General features: G+C 43.5%; 2 protein-coding genes across 5 annotated transcripts; one reads left to right on the plus strand and one right to left on the minus strand.

The window, feature by feature from the left end:
* Positions 1–1,051: 1,051 nt before the first annotated feature.
* Positions 1,052–9,824, minus strand: LOC114140745 (ubiquitin-protein ligase E3A). Its single transcript, XM_028010925.1, has 11 exons — positions 9,510–9,824; positions 8,937–8,981; positions 7,601–7,905; positions 6,267–7,516; positions 6,038–6,182; positions 5,685–5,890; positions 5,440–5,604; positions 5,208–5,363; positions 5,049–5,122; positions 4,376–4,519; positions 1,052–3,600 (listed from the first exon to the last, which is right to left on the minus strand). Exons 1-11 carry the CDS (start codon positions 9,584–9,586, stop codon positions 3,480–3,482), a joined length of 2,688 nt encoding a protein of 895 aa, XP_027866726.1. The 5' UTR covers positions 9,587–9,824; the 3' UTR covers positions 1,052–3,479.
* A 1,379-nt stretch (positions 9,825–11,203) lies between these two features.
* Positions 11,204–17,453, plus strand: ddx4 (DEAD (Asp-Glu-Ala-Asp) box polypeptide 4). Of its 4 annotated transcripts, XM_028010926.1 has the most exons (22): positions 11,205–11,440; positions 12,386–12,418; positions 12,527–12,575; positions 12,700–12,747; positions 12,834–12,884; positions 13,563–13,628; positions 13,865–13,909; positions 13,990–14,016; positions 14,090–14,143; positions 14,215–14,250; positions 14,322–14,357; positions 14,434–14,475; positions 14,555–14,697; positions 14,762–14,914; positions 15,025–15,179; positions 15,262–15,391; positions 15,457–15,623; positions 15,701–15,846; positions 16,476–16,575; positions 16,653–16,923; positions 16,990–17,091; positions 17,171–17,453. In XM_028010926.1, the coding sequence occupies exons 2-22, from the start codon at positions 12,398–12,400 to the stop codon at positions 17,246–17,248; spliced, it is 1,920 nt and encodes a 639-aa protein (XP_027866727.1). In that variant the 5' UTR covers positions 11,205–11,440; positions 12,386–12,397; the 3' UTR covers positions 17,249–17,453. The 4 variants fall into 4 exon arrangements, with proteins under 4 accessions (XP_027866730.1, XP_027866727.1, XP_027866728.1 ...); XM_028010929.1 differs by lacking the exon at positions 12,834–12,884 and having other exon boundaries at positions 11,204–11,440; positions 12,700–12,732; XM_028010927.1 differs by lacking the exon at positions 14,215–14,250 and having other exon boundaries at positions 11,206–11,440.
* The last annotated feature ends 136 nt before the right edge of the window (positions 17,454–17,589 follow it).

Genomic DNA, 17,589 nt, shown 5'->3' on the forward strand with positions numbered 1-17,589 from the left:
TGACTTCAAAGTTTAAACAAAAAACTGTAATGACAATAAGAACATGATGCTTTTCTACCTAAAATGGTCAAAAGAGAACAAGAGATTCAGATACAATGAAGAGATGAATCCATAATGAATGTCTAACTCTATACTACTCAGTTGTAGTGGCCTTAATGTGAAATTTGAATTCTTACCTGATACTGCCACCTAGTGGGGTTTTAATTAAGGCCATCAGATTAAAGTATCCATCATATTTTGCAGATGATCTTTGGAGTATAAATGGAGACTGTGTGGGATCATTCCAGGAACTACCAAGGGATGAAGTTTCTGGAACTCCACTGCCATAACCTACAGTGAAACCACCAGAACAGAGTGCAGCAACCAAAAACAGGGTTCCACATTGAAAATCCAAATGTCTTACAATGAGATGAGACCCGATGTCTGTTTAGAAGAGTCCAGGTCACGCATTCATATCTCAGGACACAGTGTACCGAGTACCCACATGTTGCCAGCAGAGGCATCAATTGTGAGGATGCACAATGTTACTGAAATATTGAAGGTCAACATTGCTCAGCTTTATGTAAGATCCATGCAATTAGCTCAAAATTATCCCTATACCTGTCAGATTTAGAGACAAACTCCTTGGAGTTAAAATCATCTGGAATTGAAATTTGCCAGTGGCATGAGCAATTTCAGGTTGGCTTTGGAAAGAATATGCAGACTAACATTAAGACTCTGGAAATGTCTTCCCAGAGTGCAAATCTCAAATTTTATGGACTTATCTTCAAATCCAGGTCCTGAAAACCTATTTTGGTACTCCACCAATACTGCCAAAATAAAATGGTCCAGATTCCTGGAAACAGCTCCAGACATGTGGTGAGGCAGAACCTGCTGGGGACCATATTAGTGGGTTTATGTATGAATTAGGGAACACCTTTTAAAACTGAAGAACTGGAAAAGTAAAGATGGACAATGTTTGACGACAAAATGATGGGCATTTGTACGGTTATGATACACGATGGTTGTCAGGTCCTCTTACTAATTGGTAAAATATAACAAGATCTTTTTCGTAGTTCCTTTTATTGTTTCTGTGTGGTCTGTATGCAAACAAAATGACATTTACATTCATAGTAATTTCTTTAATGGTTCATAAGGAAGTGGCTCATATAGTTTGTTTAGATGATGCATTTCTCACAGCATACATCAGAGAGATCCAAATACAATCGGAACACCTTGCCCAGATGAACTGCTAGGAAAGTCACCACGGAGCTTTGCCTGAGACTAAGTGACTTGTGGATTTTTCTGACAGGTCAGCAAACCTTTAGTAGGGTTCTTCTACTCATGGTGGTTCTTGTGTCCCATAGCAAGGAGCAAGGATGGCGTTGAGCCGTCCCACCGCCGACTACAGTCCAAGAACTAAAGACCAGAGAAGCCAAACTGTTGAGATCTATTGGTATCTTCTTGACTCTGCCTGTGCAGAAGGTTCCAGATAAGCTGCTGCAGTGCGAGCCTCCTAAGTGTTCAACGTTAAAACCAGATGTGGATGAAACAAACGGGAGTTTTTACCTGACAAACGGTTAGCAAATGTATTGAGACGGAACCAGATATTTACATACACCACAGCTTGAAACATCCAACCTTTTCATTTCCTGTCTGACGTTAAAGCAGACAAAGCTGTTGTAGGGCCATCAGGATTACCTCAATTATTTCTATTTGCTAAATATAAGATGTTTATTATTTACATACACTAAGATTCCTGTATCTTTAAGCTATTCGGGGTATAGTGCAGATGAAGCTTCTGATGTATTTTAACGCAAGATCTCAAACTGATTCCTTGTGTGACGTCGTCGCAAATTAAAGAACTCAGCCAAAAAATGAAAACTGTGAACCTAAACAAGTCTGGTTCATGTTTGAGATACCTGAAGGTGCCACACAGCTGCTAAAACTGTTACATGCAACTACAAACAGCATGGGAGTGTCTCGACGTGTCACAGTGGAAGACGCCGGGTTCCGTTTCCCACAGATGAACGGGTTCTGGTGTGAAATGTGTGACTCGACACCAGAACAACAGCTAAAACTGAAACGAGTCCTGTATCAAGATAGCCTGAAACGCTGCTCAGCAATGAAGAAGCCTCCACTGAAAAACCAAAGCGTAAAGCCAGATTACGGTTTGTAACGACGCTCCCAAAGGGACTCATTTTTGGGGCTGTCCCAAAAAAATGAAATTCCCCAAAATGTCATTTTTGAAGAAGCTAAAACTGATGAAATTAAAGTCTGTGTTTTGTAGTGTCCATTACATCCTGACCTCAGACCTAAGGAAATTAGTGATCAGAGCTGAAAAGGTGGGTAATGGAGCCCTACTAAACCAGTTATGAGGAGCTAACTGCTATGAGAAGTTAATGGAACAAAACCTTCATCTGACTTGAGCTTAAAGGACAGTTATACCAAATCCCGAGGCAACGGAAGAAAACTTGCACATTTGAAGAACGTTTCCCTACTCTGATATTAACCAAACAAAAATCTTTTTTGTGATCCTAACCAGCCTAAACAGGTTGTTTAGCTTGATTCATCGTCACAAAAAGCTAAAGCAGGTTGTGTTTTATACACAGCATTTGTAAATATCTGGTTTCCCTGGTAGGTTGGCACATGGAGAACATCCTCTTTAGTCCACATGTGTAGATGTTGCACAATATGGCGCTGCAGTTTCTACTGCACTCATATATATATAAACACTGTGTTTATTTGGAATTGTCAACACAGGAAGACAAGGAAATGAAAATCTCCAAACAATCATGGTGACCTGTGGCCAAGAAAGAAACAAAAAAAACAAAACATTCTGAAAATGTCTAAGTGCACTTTACACAGCTCTGATCTGATAAAGATTTGATTCTAACCTGTGGTGTAACCCCTTCCCACCAAACCCCCACCCAGAGCAAGAACAAATGCCCAGAAACAAACTTGAACTTTAATTTAGATGATGTGCCATTTTGGACCAAAGGACAGTAAATTTCCCAATGCTTACCTTGATCTGAATTGTGTTTAAGCAAAAGTAGAGTGGAATGGTCAGTGAAGCTTTAGTGGGGAACCTTCAATCATCTGTTAGACCAGGTTATCTTAACATTGACTGGACTCTATCCCCCTTTCCCCAGATTAGGGAAGCTAACAGGCAGCCATGAGATAACCCACTGAAACGTAAAAATAAATAAGGAAAACCATCCTCTCTGTACATGGAAAACCCAAAAGGAGGCTGCGACACATTCACACACTGTGGATGTGGGAGTGGGAAGTTCAGGAGGCCTCTGTGCTTACACTGACTGATGGAAGATGATGCAGGCACAGCAGCAAAACTACTAGAGTGCTCAGTTGGAACCGTTTGTCCTCTCGTTCTCCTCCTGGTCCGTGTTCTGTCGCCGTTTGGATTGTGTCTGATAAAGCAGGGGCGGGGCAGGGCAGGGATTCATGGGCTTTCAGAGAAGGAGTCTGTTAGTAGTGGGGGCTCAGAGCATGCCAAACCCTTTGGCATAGGTGATGGCTTTCAGCAGTCTCTCTCTCAGCTTGTCCTTGTTGCTGTATTCTGGCAGCAGCAGCACGTTAAAGCAGGTGTGGGATGTTGGTAACCTGCAGACAGGAAAACAAGATGACAGGAAGTTCAGGAAAAACGAAAAACTAAAGAAGAATAAAGGAAGGAAGGACAGAAAAATAAGAGTTTACTAGGCAAAAGCGCCTCCTACTGGTGGTGTTACGACAGTAATATTTGAAGCTCAATACTGATCCTAAAAAAAATATTTGACACCATTTTCAAAACAATGGCAACATTATTTTAGGGTTCTTTGTAGTAAAGAGCAAAAATATAATTAAATGCAATGAGTAGGAAACAATTCAGCCCTTGTTTAGAAAGATATATCATTTAAAAATGTCATTTTGACAAAACTGTAAACAGTTTTGAGTGTCTATGTTAAATAATGTTAATAACTGGACAATATTATTTTCATAAATTTACCCCTTACTCTACAGTCTCTGTTCCTATATATATATTTTAATGAGTTTACTACCTCTAACTAGCAGCTGGTTAAACTGAACCTCCTCACTGTGGGACATTAAAGGATACTTTTCTTTAGGAAGCATGTGCCTTTGAGTCGTTTATGCAAATATTTTTGTTATAACTTTATTTTTGTGTGTGTTTGAATTTGCCTGTTAATGAATTTACAAGCCCTAACTTTGTTTTAATGGTAATTTAGCTGAATATTTTCTTAAGGCTAACTGAGAATGTGAGGCTCAGTCAGGCTCACATTCTGACTCAGCGAGACAGGAAGCTCTCCTTCTGACCTGGGGAACCTTGTGTGACTGACCGGTGGCCTATTGGAGCAGGACGGTTGTCGTGGTGACACCTCACCTGTCTGTGTCTGGGCCGTTCTTGGCTATGATCATCTTCAGCTTGCCGAGCCCGCCCACAGGCGCTCTGTCAGTACCGGTGGTGAACTGCAGGAAGAGGCGCTTCTGCTCCTCGCTGAAAGAATGCAACGTCTCCCAGAATTCCCTGCAGGAGACAAATCCCACAGTCAGAACAGAAGCTGTCATCACAGCATGGAGTCAACCGCTGGAGGAAAAACTCTTCACCTGCTGGTTCTTATCACATTCTGCATGTTTATGGTTTAAGTTCTCTTAACCAAATGTAGTGGAAAAGCTACAGAGTATCCAGCATATAGTCACTAAACCTCTAGGTTTACATCAGAAGAGGAAGGAGGGAGTAAGAGAGGAAGGAAGAAAGCAAGGGAGGAAAAAGAGAGAATGAGGAAGGAAAAGGTGAATGGAAAAAAGCAACTAGAAAAGCAAGAAGGAAGGAAAGAAAAAGAAAAAAGGAAAGGAAAAGTTAAGAAAAGAACAGTGAAAAAAGGAAAGACAGGGAACAAATTGGGTTATGGTGAAAAGAAGGAAAAGTGAAGGAAGCAAGCACAACAGGAAGGGAAGTACAGACACAAGGAAGAAGGTGTATATATATAACAGACAGACCACATCTTTAACACACAATAATAATGCAGACCTAGAGAAAAAAGTTGCTTTCTTACTTAATAATTCGAGAGTCTTTGTTATAACCGCCGTCGTACTCCGTTGTTTCCTCAAGAGCTTGAAAATCCAGGTTCTGAATGAGAGAGAGAGGAACTCAAACCCAGGTTCCCAGACACAACGAAAACTCCAGATTCCTGACGGATGTTTCCGGATCTCACCCTGCTGCCGCAGATCAGGAGCTCGATCTCCTCTGGTCTGAACAGGTACTTTAGCGGCGACTCGTTGGTGACCATGTGGAAGCCTCTCCTGAACGCTTTGAACTGTTTCTCAACGCTTTTGTTTAAAATATATTCAGAATACAGAGCTACAAAGTCCTGTGGAAACACACATCGTCAGTAGATGGCAGAAAGTGTTGCAGTGAAGAACAAGGGTGGCATCAGTTTGGCATACCTTTCGGTTTTCATTCGTCACTGGAATCTTGTCCCCATTTTCCCTCAAATCGTACATGAGTCTGTTACCAAACGGGTCCGTCTGGGAGATCTGGAAGGTGATCATCATGTCCTCCTCCACATTGCCCTCGTACTCCACCAGCTCCTTCAAACTCTGGTACAAAACCTTTCAAAACACAACTGAATGTCAGCAAAAACCTTCAACTCATCGACTGCTGCTTGAACCGATCCTGAAGTGAAGCTCACTGGATTAGCATCAGCCAAGTCCCTGAAGGTTCCTTTTTTGCCCATCAGCTTCCTGTAGACGACCATGGGAAAGTGCACGTCCAGGATGCAGTTGTTATAGATGGCCAGGCCGAGGACGATGCCGATCAGCGTGTACTGGCCTTCGTTTTCAAACGACGACGAGTTGAACCAGAACAGCCTGGTGTGTTCATCGTACGTGAACATGCCTGAACAAAGAAAAAAACAGAAACATGACCGTGGAAGAGAAGCATCCTCTTTTGAGCGAGAAGATTCTTGTGGAATTAGTCCAAGTCCGTTCATACCGTCAGGGTAGCATGTGGGTGACACGTTGAGCACTTGTTGGGATTTCTTACCAATATCAGGGTTGAAGATCTCCTCCACTACCAGCTGGAAGAACTCTTTGGACACTCCTCCTTCATCAACGCCTTGTTCGCCTTCGAACTCCACATACAGTTGCTTCTTCAGGTCCGCAGGATTCTCCATTGCTATCATTTCCAGCTGCAAGAACAACAAAAACAACCTGGTATGACTACACCTCATTGGTTGCGGGAGCTAGCAAACGTCGGCATTGTCCACACGTACCCTGACCAGAGCGTCATCAATGATGTGATCTCGGCGCACTTTGAGCCTCAGGTAGGGGTTGAGCTGCTGGCCCTGCACCAGGCTGTAGAGCACCGTGATCCTCCGCTCGCTGTACATGCGGATGCGGTTGTCATAGTACAGGCCCAGGTTCTTGGTGACGGCGTTCAGGACGAAGGGGCAGGTCATGAAGGAGAACTTGTTTTCTGTCTCCACCTTAAAGAAAGTGTAGTCTTTGTCCATTTCCAGCACTTCGTTCAAAGGCTCGTTCACAAACTCCTCAAAGGGAATGAGCGGCCGCCTGCAGTCGTTGGTGCGGACTCCCAGCTCTGTCTCCAGAGGGTCCACTCGAGGGCCTTTTTTGTTCCGCCGTTCCTCGCCCAGCAACTCCTGCAAGGTGAGCTCGCTGGACTCTGGGATGGGCTCCTCGTCCTCGTCTTCGTTGTTCTCTGTGTCCAGGTCGCCTCCGAGCACGTTTGCATAGTAAACAATCTTCAAGCACTTGGTGGCCGCCACGACCGCATCGTCGTCATTGACCAGGTTGCGGCTGCTGAACTCGTTGCTGATCACCTTGAAGGTGATGAGCTGCTGGAAGGTTTCCATCATCCGGCGGATCTGCTCGGCGCTGTAGTGGGACCACAGGCGAGTCAGCTTGGCCTGGGCGGCCAGGGGGAGTTTGCTCATGGCTTTGCAGAATTGCGGCAGAGCGATCTCCAGGTATTCTGGACTGTGCAGGTTGTTGTTCTCCATCACTATAACGAACAGGTTCAGATAGTTGGGGTCTCTTGAGTACACATTGTGGTATGTCAGGTCACACTCGACATTAGGTGAGAGGTAGACTAGTGCATTCAAGAAAGCGGCCTCTATCTTCTCGTTGGAGAGCAGGCGCTCATACACCCGCCGCACGGCTTCGATGTCCACCGAAACCTCATCAGGGGCCAACTTCTGGACGTCGTTTTCTCCTGAGGAGCATTCGCCGAGCCGTGACGATGAGGAGGTGGGGGAGTCTTCCTCCATGGCTGTGGCAGAGCACGCAGCCGCCTCCTTTTCATCTTCATCCTTGTCCTCGTCTTTTTCTTGGAGGGACTTTAGCTCCTCCTTTGTGTGAGGTTTGGATCTCCGGAAGCTCTGCACCAGGCCTTCGGCGCTGGAGAATACCCGACCTATTACCCGGATCAGAGGAGAGTAATCCTCCTTCTCTCCACAGATGCCCAAGATCTCGTACACCTTCTCCTCTGTCAGGTAATTTATATCTGCGTACAGAGACAAATGTTTCATGAAGAGAAAAGGCAAAACGTCATCTTAGCAAATGTCCCGTATGTCTTGAATGGACCCACCTTTGAAATTGTCTCTAACAGCGTGGACATCTTTATGGTTCAGCTTCCTGTTACTGCAGGCCGAGTTGCTGTGAGCGCTGCTCTCCGGGTACGTGGACGCCGTGCCTTTCTTCGAAGGGTGTGGGTCACATAGTTTGGCGTTGACCTTGTAGAGCTCGAGAGCTTTGACTGCCGCCGCGTTGTTGTCCATGCGGCTGAATCCCGCTGATGAGGCACACCAGGAGTTGGAGCAAGACTCATTCCCACAGCCCTCCGTTAACTGGTGGTAATAGCGCTCTATTAGATGTTTGGCAGCTGCACGCTTCCTGTGTTCAGAAGACAGAAACGGACCAATGAGCACAAACCAATGAGGAGGATGACGATAGTAGAGGTTATTTTCAAGGCTCCAGAGCAAACTTGAGAGAGAAGTATAAATAATATGATCTTGATATATTTGATTGGCATTTTTTGAATGCAATAAGTGGAAGGTTGGAAGACCCAGCCATGAAGGGCTTAAAGTAAAAAAAATAAATAAATAAAAACACCTGAGCCCGAAACTTTTTTGTAGTGGCGGTGATAGAAAGATATTGAGTGTGTGGATTGTTGTCTTTAGTACAGTTAACCAGTTCACACTGGTGTACTTAATACAAGTAATGAGCGGAGGATAGGAGGGCTTTGTAAAGATGAACTAACAGTTCTGTGAGAGAATGAATTCTTGCTGGTTGCTAGGAGATCAAGTACTAATTTCAGACAATAACATACTAATTAATAATTAAAAATCATACAATGGGATTGTCTGGATTTTTTTTTTTTTTATTTTGTTTCACAGTTCAGGTGTCCCTATGATGAATCTTACAGACTTCTTCATTCTTTGGAAGAGGAAAAACTTGAAAAATCAATGGTGTGTCAAATATTTACCCTATTGTAACTGACAGACAGAAAATGGTCAGACAGGATGCCTAAAGCCTATCAGTAACATTTCTACAGATAATATCAAACCATCACGTTCTGACCCAAAACCAAAAGGACAGTTTGATTAATTTTTGGAGACATGTCCCAGGGTCTGATAAAACTATAACTGAAGTGTTTGGTTTTAATGACCTTCCTTACATCTAGAGGAAAAAGGGGGAAGCTTTCAAGCCTCAAAACACAGTCCCAACTGTGAAGTAAGGTGGTGGCAGCATCATGCTGCAGAGGTGTCTGGTCTCATTTTTAACATCACAAAAACCTGACATAACACCTGAGCTGGTGACATATTAGGTCTTCCGTGAGCAACCATGTCCTGAAATTGGTGTTCCTGAATGGAGGAATGGAAATGGAATGAATGAAAATGTGTAACTACAGATATTTTACTTACATTCGGCTTGCTTCTGGGTTTTCTATGTCAGGCTCCTCTTGTTCTCTAATTAAAAGGAGAAAACAAAGATTTAAAGTCAAGACTGACTGACTCATCTGAGCTGTTCTGATGCAGAGCCACAATGTAAACCTCCTAAGAAAAAAGAGGAACCACACTTGGTCTTGTCGCCTACTGAATTATGTGTACAGCAGCACATTTCTGCTGATATATCACCGTAGTGCCACGATTAATAAGAAGTAACTGTTGTGTTGTAGAAAATCTCGCAGCCATTGTCAGAGAAGTCAGTCAGACAAATGTCACGGACAGATTCTCTCTGACGCTGACCCAGCAGGCTAAGATAGCAAACCTATCAAGGCTTCCTCGCTCCAGCTGCATTGTGTGCAGAATTCCTAAAGCTAATAACTTTACAATACATATTTCTTATCAAACAACCAAAGCTGGGGGAGAACAGCAGCTGCAGATAGTCTGCAGCCACACAGCAACTAGCAGCAACAGCTAACTAGCTGGCAGGCTAGCTATTGATCGGTTCGCTCCTCCCCGGCAGCCCCGGCTCCCTCCTCTCGGCTTCCTCACCTAGCAGCTCCTCTGGCGGGGCTGGTCTCGGCCTGTGGTGTCGCACACTCACAGTCCTCCTTCTCGTCGGAATTCATACGAGACTTTATCCTCACTTGTTTGTTATCTGCTGCTGTTTGGGAGTGTCTCGGCCTTCCGCAGGCGGCGTAGAAGTCGGCGAACGCGGCGGTTTTAAGCCCACTAAAGAGGCGGTAGAGCTGTGTGTGTACCGGGCTTCATTTACGGCCTTCTTCCTGCAGGTTCTATCCTTTGCTTGAGAGCCGCAGCCATGTTGACTTCACCCGTTAGCCAGTATCCCACAATGCTCCGCGCGGCAGCTTCAAGACCTGCTGGCCTGGATCACAACTCCAGGGACTGGACTCAACCTCACAGTACTATAATTTCTTAATAAAAGAAATATTATCAAGAAGTTAATTTATTCAGGAATCAAATCTTAAGTCAAGTCAGAAATGTACTTGAGAACCAGAAATTTACATATAGCGAATAAAACGACACACATTTTTCTCACTGTCTGAGGATTTTTTTGTGGATTTTTTAAAAATTATTCTAATTAAAGTTAGACCAAACTTTAATTAGAATAACCAAAATTCTCCTTTCGTTTTTAAGCCAGGTAAAACCCCATTGAGATATAGATCTCATTTTCAAGAGGGACCTGAGCAGAAATGCAACACACCTAGTTACACAAAAGTAAAACAAGTTAAAACGTATTTCTAGCTGCAGATGATGAGACAAAATATGTAATCTCAGGCCCAGAGAGCATTAGTGATAAATGCTGTAATGGAGTGTGTGAGTAGGGAGGCCTAAAAGCCGGATGCAGTTCGACCAGTTCTGTTAGAAAATATGGTCTAAATTTCCACCAGGATATATGTTTGGGCAAGAACAAACTGTGCATCCACCAAGTATTCACAGTGCTTCACTTTTTCCACATTTTATGTTACAGCCTAATTCAAAACTATAAAAAAAAAATCTCTTTACTCAAAATTCAACACACCAATAACCCATTATGACAATGTAGAAAAAAAGATTGTTAGTGTTTTCGAAATTTATTAAAAACGGAAACTCACCTCTAAGTTGTAGAAACAACATTTAAGTTGTTTCTACAATTCAGCGGTCAATTCAGGTGATTGGTCTTGATTTGGAAAGGCACACGCCTATCTATATAAAGTTCCACTGTTGACAGAGCAGGTCAGAGGTCAAACACGAAGCATGGAATCCAAGGGGTTTTATGTAGACCTCTGAGACTCCCAAATCTGGAGAAGGCGCTGGATATTTTTAATGGCATGTAATTAAGAGCAATCATTTGGTCATCATAATAGCAAAGCCACAGACATTAATCACAAGAGAGAAAAAGTAAAGGGTTATGAGCTTGTGATGTTGTGTTTGCTGCTGTAAATGTGCTATGTAAATAAACTTTGACTTGACTTGACACATCAAGATCCTTTTTTACTGCGGGATCGCTAAGAGTGAACAAGTATTGCGTTCAAACTGTCAGATTTTCACAGACTATTAGAATTCCAGTATATTTTATTTGTTGTGAATTTAATCTATCAATCACATGATGCTGGAACTTAACACGTTTAAATGAAAATCAGCATGTCCCAAGAAAACATCCCCATTCAAATGTTTGCAACGCTGCTTTAATTATTTTTCACATTTATTCTTTATGATGTAGAAACTCATAATATAATTTCCGCATTTGACTGTTTTTGTTCAAGCGATTGAAATAAGCTAGCATGATAAATGAAAACGGAATAATTACGTAAAAGAAGGTTGTTTAGCGTATTCTCAACATGCTCCAGTAAAGCGGGAAAAAAGCGGGCATGGCAACCACGCGTGTCATCTACCCTGGCTCGTGAGCTCTACGTCGCAAACGTGATTGGACAGCGGACGGAGACAGTCACAAGAATAGATTTCCACCCGAGAAGCTAAAGGTAACGTTAGCTAGTTTATTGTTTTTACTGCTTTTTATTCCCACTTCCCATGAGGAAAGATTAAAACAATTAAATAAAATAACGTCTGAGTCTATTTGATCTTTTAGGTTAAAGTTAACTCATTTTTGTAAAGAGCTCTGTTGAAAGTGCAAGGTTATTATCACGCCGATATAACTTGAAATGTTAATCGTTTCTATATTGCTGATAATTATGACAAAATTGCGTCAAAATTTAATATGCTTAGCTAGAAACGGGCTTCAGCGAGTTTTCGTGTCTGGGAACATGTGGAAGCTGTAACAAATATGGCGGCGGAGCACCAGCGCCAAGCTGCTGCCTTGAAGCTTGGAGCAACATGGCGGTCGTGGCTTCGCATAAGGACGACACTTGACATGTGCTGCAGTTGCGTTAGAGTGACATAATTAGCGGGAGACCGCATTGTAGGCTTCATGTCTCAATTATTCATAACCAGCCCGTCGTTGAAACATTAGCTTAATAGCAGTTATCGCGATGTTTGCCGGGTTTTCGAGGCATTGACGTCGAAGTTAGCGTTCAAATGTTAACGGGCTATTGAACCAGGGTTTTTAACACCGTCTGGGGAAAGTATGGAATTAAATTTTATACGTTTTCAATTGTGCTTTCATGTGAATTATACCGAAGAGTATTCGAAAAAAAAAATTTATTTCCCTTGAGTTGGGCATTCCCGTTGTTTATTGTACCTTTTTAAGGGATGCAAGAGAAAGTTCTAGCTGTAGACATATTTTTATATTGTGGTTTTCCTTCCCACATCTAGTACAAATAATTTAGAAGAATGATGGTCCTGCTTCCTAAAGGGGTTACAGATTTTTAAACCATGATTCTGTTAAGTTACTGGTAATACATTAAAATCCTGAAGTCATGGGGAGGGGAAAAAAAATTAAATTGTAATTTTTTTTCTTTTTTAAAAAGATTTCCATAAATATGGACGAGTGGGAAGAAGAGGTGAGCTACTTCTCTCCTAATTGACCAATAAGTTTGTTGCTAGTGTTTTCCAACTGTCAACATGCGATTTAACTCTTTATTTCTTCTTTTTTTTTTTTTTTTTTACAGGAAAATAAAGCAACTACATTTACAGCAGCCAGCTATTCCTCTAATGATGGTAAAGTTTCAAATGTCTCCTGGTTTTTCATTAACTACATTTTATTGCGTCATATTTAAATTGAGGATATGTAGCTAAGTTAAAAGAAACAACAACTAATCTTTAAACTGTTTTTTTTCCTAAGCGGCAGGAAGAGACTCATGGAAAAGTGAACATGGTGAATTTGGACGAGGTAAGGAAGTGCTGTAAGCACTTTCTGATCTTTTTTTCCATCACACAGTTTAAAGTCACAGAGACTGAGTTGATGTTTTTCTCTAGGTCGAGGGGGCAAAGGGAGAGGCAGAGGAGGATTTTGGAACTCCAGCGCAGGTTCCCATTAATTCAGTTTAATGGTTTTCAACAGAAAATTTGATACAGTGATCCATCCATTTTCAATACTGGTGAAGTCCAGTGCAGGGGGAGACAGGGTGTTGTCTGTCTTTATAGTGCAGCATATTTTTGTAAAACAGTTTTCTTGTTTGGATACAAGCCTAAGAGTTTATGAGGTCATAAACTCTCTTAGGTGACCATTTTGAACTCTTTTCTCCAGAAAAGAGAATCCCTAGGTCCAGACTATGTATGACTTCTATATCACAAGCAGACACATTCATCTCCATCTAATTTCCAACTTTAGTGCAAAAATTAGTTTTTCATGACAACCATCTTAAGAAATAAAAACATGTCAGTAAATATGATTTATATGGGCCCACCTATGTATGCCTTAACAGCATTTATCACAATCGAATGTTTTATTCAATTGTGATAAATATTGTCAAATTTAGTGCAAAAATAAGTTTTCTTTTATGACTGTGGTGGCCATCTAGATTTTTTTTTTTCCTCAACCAACCAAGATGTTGAAAACACCTGCTCCAAGCAAGGTTCTTGTATCCATATGAAAGGTTCTGCTGCATTTTTAAACGACCTGCTGCAGTATCAGGGATCAGTCTGGGTAGAAGTGATTGTTGAACTCTCTAGTGTTCTAAATCTTCAGGTTTGTTGTTGCCGCAGACGGAGACAGCAGGGAATCTAACGAAGACGGGGAAAGACATGGTTTCAGTGGGAGAGGAGGTCGAGGTGAGACTTGAACCAGACTAGACCTTCATTTGTCCACATGAGGAAAAAAGAAATCTGTTTATGTTTGGCACTAGATCACAGCAGACCAGTTCCATTAATATTCAATCTAACTCCAGGACAGTCAGATAAAGATTCAGCTACACAAGTATTTTAAGTATATTATTCTCCAGCTATCTACAAGAAAAGCCTGGGCTGACTTTGAGCTGCTCTGTTGACTTTACCTGTCCTATTATCAGGGCGTGGCCGAGGATTCAACAGGATGAACTCAGACAGTCTCTCTGGTAATGTTTGTAAATCTTTATTTTGGTTTTGTTTCCTGGGAGTTGATCAGCCTCTAAGACTTTTGGTCTCTGATTTGCAGAGGATGGTGATGGAGCTCATGAGAATGGTAGGAATGACCTTGAAGGTTTTCCTTCTGCTGCTCTAAGAGCTCCTGATTGGCTGAATGTTCTGATTGGCAGGGTTCAGAGGGCGAGGAAGAGGAGGTCGGGGAGGAAGAGGAGGATTCAGACAAGGTACTAATGGATGCACAGCTTTCTGCACACACAGGTGTTGCTGTTGACTAATCACTGCTTGTGTGTTGAAGATGCTGAGCAGGGAGGAAGAGGAGGCTTTGGTGGAGGTTGGCCACCCAGACCTTTGTCTTGAGAGGAGTTTTCTGTCAGTAAGAGCTCACTGTGTCTGTCGTTGCAGGTTACCGTGGAAAAGACGAAGAGACCTTCAATCCAGGTTTGAGGCTACAGGACGAGAGAATGAACTGATGTGTGCGAGTGTGAATCTGTAATGGCTGTTCTGTGTGCTGCAGGAGAAGACAAAGGTTCAGTCAAGGACGACCCTGATAGTGACAGTAAGTGATCGTCTGGGCTCTTAGATAAACACAGCATGTTCTGCCGCCTAGAACCTGGTGTCTGTGTTCTGACCCGCAGAACCGAGAGTCACATACGTTCCTCCAACGCTCCCTGAAGACGAAGACTCCATCTTCTCCCATTATAAGAGTGGAATCAACTTTGACAAGTACGACGACATCTTGGTGGACATCAGCGGCACCAACCCCCCCAGGGCCATCATGGTGAGTCCCTCAGCTGTGTGTCTGATGGAGGACTGCAGCCACACTGACTCCGTCCGTCCCTCAGACCTTTGACGAGGCGGCCCTGTGTGAGTCCCTGAGGAAAAACATCAGTAAGTCTGGCTACGTGAAGCCGACCCCGGTGCAGAAGCATGGCATCCCCATCATCTCTGCAGGCAGAGACCTCATGGCCTGCGCACAGACTGGCTCTGGGAAGACGGTGAGATCTTAAAGATAGGAATTCTGTTGAATAATAAAAATGTTGTACTTTTGGATATGATCCAACCAGTGTGTAAAATCTTAAACTAAGCGTTCCTTCCTGTCCTGTAGGCTGCTTTCCTGCTGCCCATCCTGCAGCAGCTCATGACGGACGGCGTGGCGGCCAGTCGCTTCAGTGAGACACAAGAACCCGAAGCCGTCATAGTCGCTCCAACCAGAGAACTCATCAACCAGATCTACCTGGAGGCTAGGAAGTTTGCTTATGGGTAGGTGTGAGGGTTAGAAACCTGCCAGCCTGGCTGGCTGGAGGACCAGGCAGGAGCTGAACTCTTCCTCCTGGTGTTTCAGGACGTGTGTCCGACCTGTTGTGGTCTATGGAGGAGTCAGCACTGGACACCAGATCAGGGAAATCCTGAAAGGATGTAACGTGGTGTGTGGAACTCCTGGACGTCTGCTGGACATGATTGGGAGAGGAAAGGTGAGGACAGGAACACTTCTACTCCTCTGGGTAAGGCAGAGAGGAACTGAGTGGGTGTGTTCCAGGTGGGACTGAGTAAGGTGCGGTACCTGGTGCTGGACGAGGCCGACCGGATGTTGGACATGGGCTTTGAGCCAGACATGCGGCGCCTGGTTGGCTCCCCTGGGATGCCGTCCAAGGAGAATCGTCAGACTCTAATGTTTAGCGCCACCTACCCTGAAGACATCCAGAGGTCGGTCTGCTGAACACAGAGTCTTCCAGCTTCACCTTCATGGCCCCGCCTCATTCATGGTTCTGCTCCTTAAACAGGATGGCTGGTGACTTCCTAAAGCTGGATTATCTGTTCCTGGCTGTGGGCATTGTGGGCGGAGCCTGCAGCGACGTGGAACAGAAGTTTGTACAAGTCACCAAGTTCTCCAAGAGAGAGCAGCTGCTTGATATCCTCAAAACCACAGGTACACTGGTGGCTGGGAACTCTGTTTACTTTCTATCTGTGCAGGACTTTTAACTGTTTATGCAAATTAGACAAAACTTGGCCAAGTTGTCCATTTACATAAATTGGGGAAAAAATTACATAAAATCTTTTCTCTCTCCAAATCTTAAAAATGCTTTTTGCAGCATCTTTAGCTGTGCCCCATGTCCAACACCTGAATCAAGTGTTTAAACCAACTGTTTATTGACTTTGAATAAAATGTAAAAATTGATCAGAATTTATCCCCTTTTGGCCCTGAAACTAAAAACTCTTCATGTTGTGGTTTTCCAATAAAGGAGCTGATTTTAGCTGCTAAACCTGGCAGTTAATGATGATACAAATTCTGAAATATTATCATTTATAGTGAAGATTGAAGTTCATATTGGTATTTGTTAAAAAAAAAAACAACTATTAATCCATGAATATCTGGAGATATTTAAAAGAGTGATTGAAGTTGCTATATAATTTTTGTGCCCATGGAACAAAATGGGCGGAGCACATAATGAAGAATTAAACATGATCACTTACTGTTTCAACTGGTGGAGCAGATAATGAGATGCTGCTACACCAATGAGAGGCTGAGGGTTGATGACCTTTGACCTCTGTGTTCAGGAACGGAGCGTACCATGGTGTTTGTGGAGACCAAGAGACAAGCAGACTTCATCGCTGTGTTCCTGTGCCAGGAGAAAGTTCCAACCACCAGCATCCATGGGTACCTCACTCCTCCATCTCCTCCTGTTGTTGTTGTTGTTGTTTTTGTTGCCCACGGTAACTGTGTGTGTCTGGCAGTGACCGAGAGCAGAGGGAACGGGAGCTGGCTCTGACAGATTTCCGCTCTGGGAAATGTCCTGTTCTGGTGGCCACCTCTGTAGCTGCCCGTGGTCTGGACATTCCAGATGTTCAGCATGTGGTGAACTTTGACCTCCCAAAGGACATCGACGAATACGTCCATCGTATTGGGAGAACTGGGCGCTGTGGGAACGTTGGGAGAGCCGTGTCATTCTTTGACCCAGAGGTTGACGGGGGGTTGGCCCGCTCCCTAGTGACGGTTCTGTCCAAGGTGAGACTCTGAGCTCTGATTGGCTCTCAGCTTGTGATAACAGCCTGTGTTTTTCTCTCCTGACAGGCGCAGCAGGAAGTGCCGCCTTGGTTAGAGGAGTCTGCCTTCAGCAGCCACGGCGCCGGCTTCAACCCCAGGAAAACATTCGGCTCCACGGATTCCAGAAAGGTAATTACTTCCACTCTGACTCTGAGCCATGTCCGATTTTCTGCTCTTCTAACACGTTTGCTGTGTTGTGTGTCTGCAGACGGGCTCCTTCCAGGAGAGCAGCGGGAAGAGCCAGGCTGCTGCTCAGGCTGCAGCTGATGACGAGGAATGGGAGTGACGCTTCTCCAGATCCCAGACTGTTGATTTGGTTCTTTGGTTCACTTGTTGTTTCAGTGTTTGTTAAATGAATCCTGGGGAACCTCAGCTTGTGAATGTTGAATGTAGAACCCCGGGCTTGCATGCAGCTTTTTTTTTACTTGGTGATATTGTGCAGTTTTGATTTCAATTTTCGATAAATTAAAACGGTCAGTCTGCTGATCAAATTTAGTGTTTTTATTTCTTTTGAGCATTGGCACTCCTGAAATGAGCAATAAATAGTAAGCAGCCTGAATTTTTCCTATTACTGAAAGTCAAACACACGAGGCAAGTTAGAGGTAAAAGCTCAGCTTTCCAGTTGCA

This window comes from Xiphophorus couchianus, chromosome 24 (genome assembly GCF_001444195.1).
Source record: "Xiphophorus couchianus chromosome 24, X_couchianus-1.0, whole genome shotgun sequence".
In the NCBI taxonomy this organism is placed as follows: Eukaryota; Metazoa; Chordata; class Actinopteri; order Cyprinodontiformes; family Poeciliidae; genus Xiphophorus; species Xiphophorus couchianus.

Coding starts and splice junctions, on each gene's coding strand:
- LOC114140745 (XM_028010925.1), bottom strand. CDS start 9,586: ATGAATTCCGACGAGAAGGAGGACTGTGAGTGTGCGACACCACAGGCC. Junction 5,605..5,684: donor ACTTGGCTGATGCTAATCCA/GTGAGCTTCACT, acceptor GTGTTTTGAAAG/GTTTTGTACCAGAGTTTGAA. Junction 3,601..4,375: donor AACGGCCCAGACACAGACAG/GTGAGGTGTCAC, acceptor TCCTGTCTGCAG/GTTACCAACATCCCACACCT.
- ddx4 (XM_028010926.1), top strand. CDS start 12,398: ATGGACGAGTGGGAAGAAGAG. Junction 14,017..14,089: donor TGATGGAGCTCATGAGAATG/GTAGGAATGACC, acceptor TCTGATTGGCAG/GGTTCAGAGGGCGAGGAAGA. Junction 15,180..15,261: donor GCTAGGAAGTTTGCTTATGG/GTAGGTGTGAGG, acceptor CTGGTGTTTCAG/GACGTGTGTCCGACCTGTTG.